Raw genomic sequence first — 9083 nt, 5'->3', positions numbered from 1 at the left:
TACCGTATTTTCTCATGTTGATAAAAAAGAAAATGCAATACTAAAAAGTTGATTAAAAATTCTGAAAAAATTTTCAAAGCTCTATGAGAAAAAATAAACCATTTTTGTCTCTTGCAATTTTTCTGTAAAATTGATAGTATTTGAAAATTATTGAAGATTAATTTTCGACAATTTTTACCAATTAATATCTTGTTAATTATTGTGAAAATTGCAAAATGATAAAAGACTTCAACTCAGTTTAGTTCGCTCTACCTGCCCACGAAATATTTAGTGATTATTTTGGGACACCCTGTATAATTTTTGAAATTAATATTAATTATAATTCTAGATTAAAAATATCTAATTACATACTTAGCTTTACTATTTTTAGTTTCAGTTCTCTGCATTTCGCTAACGTAAGAACTAATATTTTGATCCGCCTTTCTGATTTCTTCTTTAAGCGTCGTTAATTGAGTTTCAAGAGTAGAAATTTGTGACATTAATTCCGATCTAGTTTTTTGTATCTCAAGCCGTGATCTGAGTGTATTGAAATATCCGCCAGTTAAAGAGCCTTTGGATGAAACTTGGTCTCCTTCTAATGTAACGCAATCTAAGCCAGAATCCCGCGCCAAAGTCGTTGCTGCTTCCAAATTACGACAGATCAAAGTCTTTCCAAATATATATCTATATTTAACAAAAATATAATATAATAATGTACGATAATAATATATAAAAAAATTTTTATATATTACAAAGAAATAAAACAAGAAAAGAAAAAAATTCTTATTTAATAATTTTTATTTTATATCCTTTTACCTTAACGCTTTATCAAATTTGGGATCATAATTCAACTTGGATATCATGGGTATAGCATCAGAAGTCTGTGGATAATCAATATCCTTTACGTGAAGTCTATTCAGTGGCATAAAAGTTACTTCTCCTGGCAACCGTTGATTGTTCATTTCTTTTAAAATTTTTGTGCCAAACTTGTCGGTCTCCACAATGTGATGAAACAATCTATTCCCAGCGGTTACTTCAACTGCCATATAGACGCTCTTGTCACAGTTGAAATTTTCAATTACAGGCCCATAATAGCTGCTCACTTCATTAGCCATATCTTTTCGTCCACTATAAAGATATTAATATCATCATATTACATATGTCATCGTCATAAATGTATCTCTTCAAAAAATTGTGCATATAATATATCTATATTATAAAAAAAATTATAAATTATAAAAAAATAATCTTACCGAAAAGTATCTAGTACTTTGCGTACGCTATCCCTGCCATTCAAAATAGGTTTGCCAGCCATAGATCTTAGACTTTGATCTGCTTTCGCTAAATCCTCCTTTAGACCAGATAAATTTAATTGCAATACACTCTCCTGCCGATACCTGCAATTCGACATATATATATATATATATATATATATATACTTAATTTGTAAAATTCTAAGATTTTTAACGCAAGTATTAATTTAACATACTGTTCTTTTCGAGTTGCTTGACACTGATCTTTCGATTTCGTAAGCTCATAATATTGCTTGTTATGATCGTCTATTGACGCACGTTGCTGTTCCATCTCGCGTGTATGATCTCCTATTTTTTTCTCCAAAGCAATTTGTTTCTCTGCATCACGTTTTAAATCTTCGCTAATTTTTTTTTGATGCTCTTCTTTATCCTTTATCTGTTTCGTAAGCTGCTTAAGCTCATTTTGTATCCACTTATCTCTTTCATCCTACCAATGTATAAATAAATCTTTAAACTATTATATTAGAATTTAAGTATTAAGTAAAACAAAAATACAACTTGAATTATGGAGTCACAATTTTTTTTATTTTTACCTTAGTAGTAAATTGACTACCACGACCTTGTTTAGCATATAATTCTTTTCGTTTCTGCTCTTTTAACTGTAATTCTCGTGTACACTCCTCTTCAACACGTTTCATTCGTTCATACTGTAAAGAAAAATGTTTCTCCACACATTCTAGTATTTTAAATAAATACACATAATTTTAAATATATATTTAAATATATATATAAATATTTGAATATTTTTTTACCTCTGGCTTAAGAGACTTTAACTCGGTTTCTCGAGCAGCGATATTAGACTTCAACTTTTCCAACTCTTGTTGAGCTCGTTTCTTGCTGTCATTATCACCTTTTACTTCTTCTAGCAAGTCGTTAATAGTGAAAGTTAATTTGTTTTTTTCTTTCAGCAATTGCTGTTGCTCTGCACTATATTTTACAAACATTTTATTACAAATATTTCTCTGCTGTTTTTTATATGCAATTTTTATATGTATTACCTAAGTATATGTATTACCTAAGAGTATCTCTTTCTTCTTTGGCAGTTTGCACTTCCTTTTTTGCTTCCTTTAGCCTCTTCGTAGCTGCACGTACCATTTCTTGCGCTGTTTTAGCTTCGGCACCTAATCTCGCCTGTTCGGCTCCACTATTTGCTCTAGACTCCTCGAGCTCTTCTAATTTTCTTTTATTTTCTTTAAGTTCACGTTCGTGGATCGTATATTCTAAACAACGACGTTGTTTGTCCCAACGTTGATATTCTTTCAGTTCCTCCTTCTCTTCTTCAAGTGTTTGCAAACGCTCTTCTACAATATAAAATAATTATTTATTCATTTTACTTCATTTATTTTAAATAATTCTTTAAGTTTTTGACCTATTGTTCGCAGAAAATCCTCGATTTTTTCTAGTTTTCCTTCTGTTTCTTTCAAAATAGATTTTGATTCTTCTCTTCTATCATCATATACTCTAGTACCTGCTACCTCTCTTAATAATTTCAATCTGTGGGAATCTGGTGCTGTTGCCATTTGGTTTATCTGCAAAACAATTATATTATACTACAGATAAATATAAATATGCTACATTAAAAAAAACAAACCTTTCCTTGCTTCACAATATAATACGGATTAGACCTAGAAAATCCTGCCGACTCTAATAAATTCATTACATCATTCCTTGTTACAATCTTTTTGTTGAGAAAATATTGGTCTTTCTTGGAGCCGATTACTCTTCTTAAATAAACTTCATCTTTATCGATCTGAATAAAAGACAAAATTATATATATTATTAAAATATATTATGAATATTATTGATAAAATCTAAAATGATATTAAATATATGTATATTTAAATATTTTACATACGTACTATACACGTATGTATATACATACGTACGCATATACGCACATACATATGCATATATATATACACACACATACACACACACACACGCGCGCGCGTTTAAACAACTAGTGACATAAACTACTGATTTTTACCGGTAATCTTCCATCAGAATTATCAAATATGATTTCTACATGGGCAGATATAACACGAGGTCCTGTTCCTTCATGCAACAGTCCCTGTCTCTGATCTGGTCTGAGATGAGAGAATTCATCACTAAGGACAAATTGAATCGCGTAAAAGAAGTTACTCTTTCCAGAACCGTTTCTGCCAACTTAGAAGAAAAGTGTTCAGTTACAATGTATATGTATAATCATATCAATCTTATTAACTGCATATCAATTCTGCATAAGATTATCAGTTACATACCCACTACATTGTGTCTTGGATCAAAAGGCTCAACAACTGTCTGTTCACGATATGACTTAAATCCTTGGATAATTACCTGTTTCAACATAAACCCATCAGAGAAATCGCAATAATAACAATGTATTGATGCTCCGAATTAATATATTAGCTTTAGAAATTCGACAGTAACTTAAAATTCATGGTAATATACAATTCATGCATATAAAACCTCAATAATAATCCAATCAAGAATTAGAATGGAAGCAATGCAAGAAAGGTGAATAAAGTCACATAAAGAAAAGACGAAGCGTAACTCCGTCTCAAGAATGATGTGTTGCGACACAAATACAATTTGCTTACAAACCTGTTTAATGTACATGATGTAATGAGAAGTCTGACGTACGTATCATTCGTAATGTTACTCCAAAATACGATCGAGCATACGAGACGCGACGAAAACATTCGACCGATTTGTTGGTAGAGCCCGCAAAAGCGACATTTGTATAACATGCAGGTTGGCGATTACAAAAAGACCCTAGGTTTGGGCGGGAGACGCCATGAGCCTAGCTTAAGGTGCCATTACATAAAAGAGTCAAATATCGAGCATCATGAGCTTACAGGTGCCTTTTCATACTAATTCTTGACCACAGTATATATAGTTAACAGTAGCACAATTCTGTCGGAACCTTTGATTGGCCAAAATGGAATGTGCATGCGCGAAATAAGTAACGCCATTTAAATTTCTTTCTCAGTTGCTCTTTGTTTTTCTATTCTCTCTCTAGGTCGTTTGTACATAGCCGGTCACAGAAAGGTTGCAACACTTTTTTTCGATGGGTTTTGGAATGCAGCATACTCATCAAGCGATTAGTTCTTATTTGTATATCTATGAATAAGAACCAATCGCTCGATAAGCAAACTGCATTCCGAAACACATCGAAAAAAAAGGTGCAACTTTTCTGTCCAATAAATACTATTTATTGCAGTAATATAATGTGGAAATAACGAATATTATAACATGTAAAGTTACTTTTATGATATAAAACTGTTATATAACCAGATAATTATGGAATATTACAATGTTTACAGTATGAAGTATTACTGCAATTTAATATTGTTACATCAATATGGCATAATTTTTTTCTATACATATTATATAATTCAGTTACAAAAATGGTTATTGAAGAAACTTCCGTTGCGATAGTTTAAAAACAGTTTCAAACAATTATTATCCATTATTGGATTAGATTATTACAGTGAATTAGATTTTAGCTTAAATTATATGTTTAGTTTACACACACGCGCACACACACACACACACACACACACACACACGCGCGCGCGCGCGCGCGAACGAAAATGACATATTGCCCACTGATTTGTCCAAAACGTGTACTCAAGAAATAAAAATGAATAATAGTATAAATATAGGGATTCCAACCCACGGATACAGCAACCGGCAGATGCCTCTAGTGTCGCGCGGGAAGGGCGAAGTCACTGATACTGGATTTGTGGAAAGGGGAAGCGCGTCATCGGGGTCATCAGTATTAGAGGGGAAGAGGAGGTTTGTTCCTTCTTTCTTTCACCCGTTGCACTTCTATACTTATTATTTGCGATCTCTCTTTTTCCCGTTATGCTCTTTTTTTTCTTTTTTTGCACATGATTTTATTAAATAGATATAGTATTTACGATTTTTAATGATACGACTTAAAAACTAATTAAATATTTTTATGAATTTTTAATAATATAACCTAGTAACACTACTAATTATAATAATATTCTTTTTTTGTATAAATGTAATACAAATGGCTAAGCGTGCTTTTTTACTGACTAATTCAATACTACTGCGAAGATATGAAGAAGTGGCAAAGATACTAAGGATAAAATAATTTTAGAAGAAAAGAACATATATTTTAACATACATTTATTTATCATGTAATACGGTACAATATAATAACCTATCTAAACCATAGACTATTAGTTCACATTCTATAATAGAATTTCTATCATAAATTTTGTATAAAGTGTTTGCAGCATCTTTTATTAGTAATACAATTTTGTCTTAAAAATGACACGAAATATTTGAATTTCTTACTAAATCGTGCGTATATTGATTCAGTTCATAGAATACATGTTCAACATATGCTCAAACTCAAATAAGAAAATAGTTGTGTCATGTACAAACATGTGCCATTTAATGTTAGCTTCACGTTATTCGTACCATATATTTTAACAAGTTCCACATTTAGATCTTGAATTGGTGATGATGATGGGAATGTTGACTGCATTAATCGCTCGATATCTACACGTCTCTTGATGAATGTCTTCCATGTAGCAGAGGTATGAACATGCCGTTGCTTCGATTATCACTAATCGCAATTTGCACATGAGATATGGATCCTACAATGATCCCAATGTCCAGAAATTTGTACGCTATCGATATCAATGCATATTTTCTCATCAATATATGAGACATGTAGCGAGTTTCGAAGATGTACTAGACGATGTTTGAGAAAATAGATTTTGAAAAAAAGAAAAACATGTAAATAGATCTTACAAAAATACCTAACGTATAATATTTAGCAAAATATTTTATAAATATTTATTTTATAAAATTAAATGAACTTACTGTCTTTTGCACGTCTCATCCTATTGAATCGGAACGTAACAGTTCATAGCTTGAGATATTTTATTTTCTCGGAGAATTTATAATTAGCAATAGCTGCTTGAACTCTGTTGAAGCTCTCTGAACGATTAATGTGGTAATGTTTCCCGAAGCTCTTCTTTTAAACAGTGTTCCCTTTCACATTTTTTTTACACACCCTAAAATGGAAGGGATTTTTTTTTATATATATTTATATATATTTTTATATTTTGAAGAACAGTTATGACGTGGTCGAAGGAAGGACCAAATTGACATACATTATAAGAATGCATTCTAATGATATTGAATCTTTTTTATCTAAGGGATCGGCGCCAATGACAATAAAGTCTGTCTGCTCCTATTTTCTTTTCAAAAATGAATTTCGGGAAAAGAAATTAAAACATATTTAAAAAGAAATCTTATTTTATTTTTTAAATTATCTGATTAGTAATAAGGTCATAAATTTCAACAAAACAAAGAAAAAAGAGGGCTACGAACCAAAAATTATTATATAAAAACAGAACAGAATAAGTAGAAAATACAAAAAGAAAACGAAAATGTTTTAAGTTGAAATTTTAATTAAAATGCTAGCATCGATCGCGATCGGATCATTCTCAATAATAAAAACATACATAATAAATAGCGGTTGGAAAATAAAACAGAATCCAATATTTCGGTCTCTAAGGTAAATGCTGTTAAAAATAATTATCGTAACATTACAATTATAATGCATAACGGAAAGGACGCGAATGATAATTACTTGCAGTCAATTATTATATGCTTCTGGTGTCAATTTGATAAAAGGAATAAGAATCTTTCGATTATAAGTGAACGGAGAACGCAAACATGAATATGACCCTGTCAGAAAACACATGTAATATAAATTAAAATATAGCGCAAGATTGAAATAATATAACTGGATATAAATTATAATACTATATAATAAACAAATTTATAATGTTACAAAATGAGATGAACCATTAAAGACTAGCATATAGACAATGTAATATGTGAAATAATACTTAGCAAAATTAGTGAAGGTTAAGATTGCAAAAAAAATTTTGTTTATTTCTATATTAATTGGAAAGTTTTTTATTTTAGATATAGTAAATATGGCCATATTTTAGATATAACTAAAATAAATATGCATATCTTTAATGTAATATACCTTAAGTCAAAAGTTGAAATAAAAGGAATTTCGAATACACATAGTGCATTAAATTTAGAGACAATGCGAAAAGAAATAAAAATATCCTTGTCTCCTCCGATGTTCAAGACAAAATGAAATCACAAAAATGACATTCGAAGGAAGGAAAGTAAGGATTAATTGGAAAGTGATAGGAGGAGGAAAATAAGAGGGGATAGAAATGTGGATGAAATTATGAAAAGAATAATAAAGACAAGAAGGAATTAAGAAGGAGAAAGAGATTGAATAATAGATAGATAGGATTCAGGCAAAGATTTTGTTTTCGTTTTGTCTATTTAGGCCTTGTTTTTGTCTTTTTATGTGTATCATTTCGGATATCAATCTCTTATTATATGAAGATTCGCTTCCAACATCTTCACTTCATTCCATCTAAAATTGTAAATTGTGAGATTTATATGGTGATCAGAAATGACCGATGAAGAACCCGTTTTTTTATTGATGTCCGAAATATGTTCACGTATCCTCGTACTTAATTTTCTCTTGGTTTAACCAACATAGCTAACCTCGCAATCATCACATGAGATCTTATAGACTACATTTTGATTAGAAAGCAATTCTAACTTGTCCTTACCTCTCTTAATAAAACTTTTCAAGGTGTTGGTGATGGAAAATGCTAATTTACAGTAAAACATATTGGATATAGGTGAAAAACTTTCGGAGATAGATTTAACGTAAGGAACTGTAAAAAATTTTTCTTTGATTTGTAGATTGTGTGTAGTATTTATCGTGTATTTATGTATGTGAAATTTTAATCGATTTTCAATTGTGGAAAAAATAAAAGAGAGAGGATAGCCATTATTAAGAAAAGTATGAATAGCTTCAACAAGATTGTTATGTTGAAACCGAGGATATAATAATAGAAATATTTTATCAATGAAACTAATAATTATGCCTCTTTTATGACAAAGAAGAATGAAGAGATTGGAATGGAAATTCAGGAATCTTCCCGAAAATGTAGTTTTGTGATAATATATCGAAAATAATATTTTTATTGTCAATAATCAAAATGATGTCAAGAAAATTCAATCTATTGTCCTTGCCAACCTCCATAGTAAATTGTAACTTTGTATGTAAAAAATTAAAAATAGTAAGAGTATCGTTAATGTATTCAGATGGAAGTGCGAGAACGATGTCATCGACATATCTGTAATAAAATAGTGGCTGTACTTGTAAATTCGAATGGCAATCTCTTTCAAATCCTGCATTACTGTTAGCAATGATAGGAGATAAAGAATCCATTGGAGTATCAAAAATTTGTTTGTAAAACTTATTATTAAAAGCGTGAAAAAAGTAGAATTCAAAACAAATTTTACAGTCGTAACAAATTCCTCTTTTGAAATATTAGTTTTTGTGAATATGTAAATCCATCTCTTCTCAATACTATTCAATGCCAAATCAACAGGAACATTAGTAAAGAGAAACACAACGTCCAATGAAGCTAATATATAATTAGAGTCAAAAACCATGCCATTTAATTTCTCTAGTTATATGCAAATGGGAATAGGCATCCTTTAATTTTAGTCGCATAATTGTCTTCACAAATTTTAATTGAATATTTTCAAGTCGCTTATATGAGTTACTAAAGTGAAAAATCTTTGACCTTGATGAATTTGTATAAATGTGGAAGAATTTGAAACACGAATTTAAAAATTTAATGCGGATCCTAATATTTACGCTTAATTTGACTGAATTACATAATTCTT

The 9083-nt window shown here is 30.2% G+C and overlaps 1 protein-coding gene across 1 annotated transcript in view; it reads right to left on the bottom strand.

Annotated features, from left to right (window-relative positions):
• LOC105620420 (structural maintenance of chromosomes protein 3) overlaps positions 1 to 3632 on the bottom strand; it is an 8375-nt gene extending 4743 nt beyond the window's left edge. The window contains exons 1-11 of the mRNA XM_012201914.1: positions 3554 to 3632; positions 3280 to 3458; positions 2884 to 3042; positions 2662 to 2821; positions 2308 to 2593; positions 2045 to 2219; positions 1826 to 1939; positions 1469 to 1719; positions 1233 to 1376; positions 796 to 1107; positions 352 to 663 (exon numbers count right to left, since the gene is read on the bottom strand). Of these exons, the coding sequence (XP_012057304.1) occupies positions 352 to 663; positions 796 to 1107; positions 1233 to 1376; positions 1469 to 1719; positions 1826 to 1939; positions 2045 to 2219; positions 2308 to 2593; positions 2662 to 2821; positions 2884 to 2949 (1820 nt within the window). The 5' untranslated portion in view covers positions 2950 to 3042; positions 3280 to 3458; positions 3554 to 3632. The remainder of the gene's footprint in view (positions 1 to 351; positions 664 to 795; positions 1108 to 1232; positions 1377 to 1468; positions 1720 to 1825; positions 1940 to 2044; positions 2220 to 2307; positions 2594 to 2661; positions 2822 to 2883; positions 3043 to 3279; positions 3459 to 3553) is intronic.
• Positions 3633 to 9083: the final 5451 nt, after the last annotated feature.

The sequence above is a fragment of the Atta cephalotes genome (assembly GCF_000143395.1).
Source record: "Atta cephalotes unplaced genomic scaffold scaffold00026, whole genome shotgun sequence".
NCBI lineage: Eukaryota > Metazoa > Arthropoda > Insecta > Hymenoptera > Formicidae > Atta > Atta cephalotes.
Note: the sequence above shows the minus strand (reverse complement) of the source record. Positions and strands in the feature narration are given on the sequence as shown.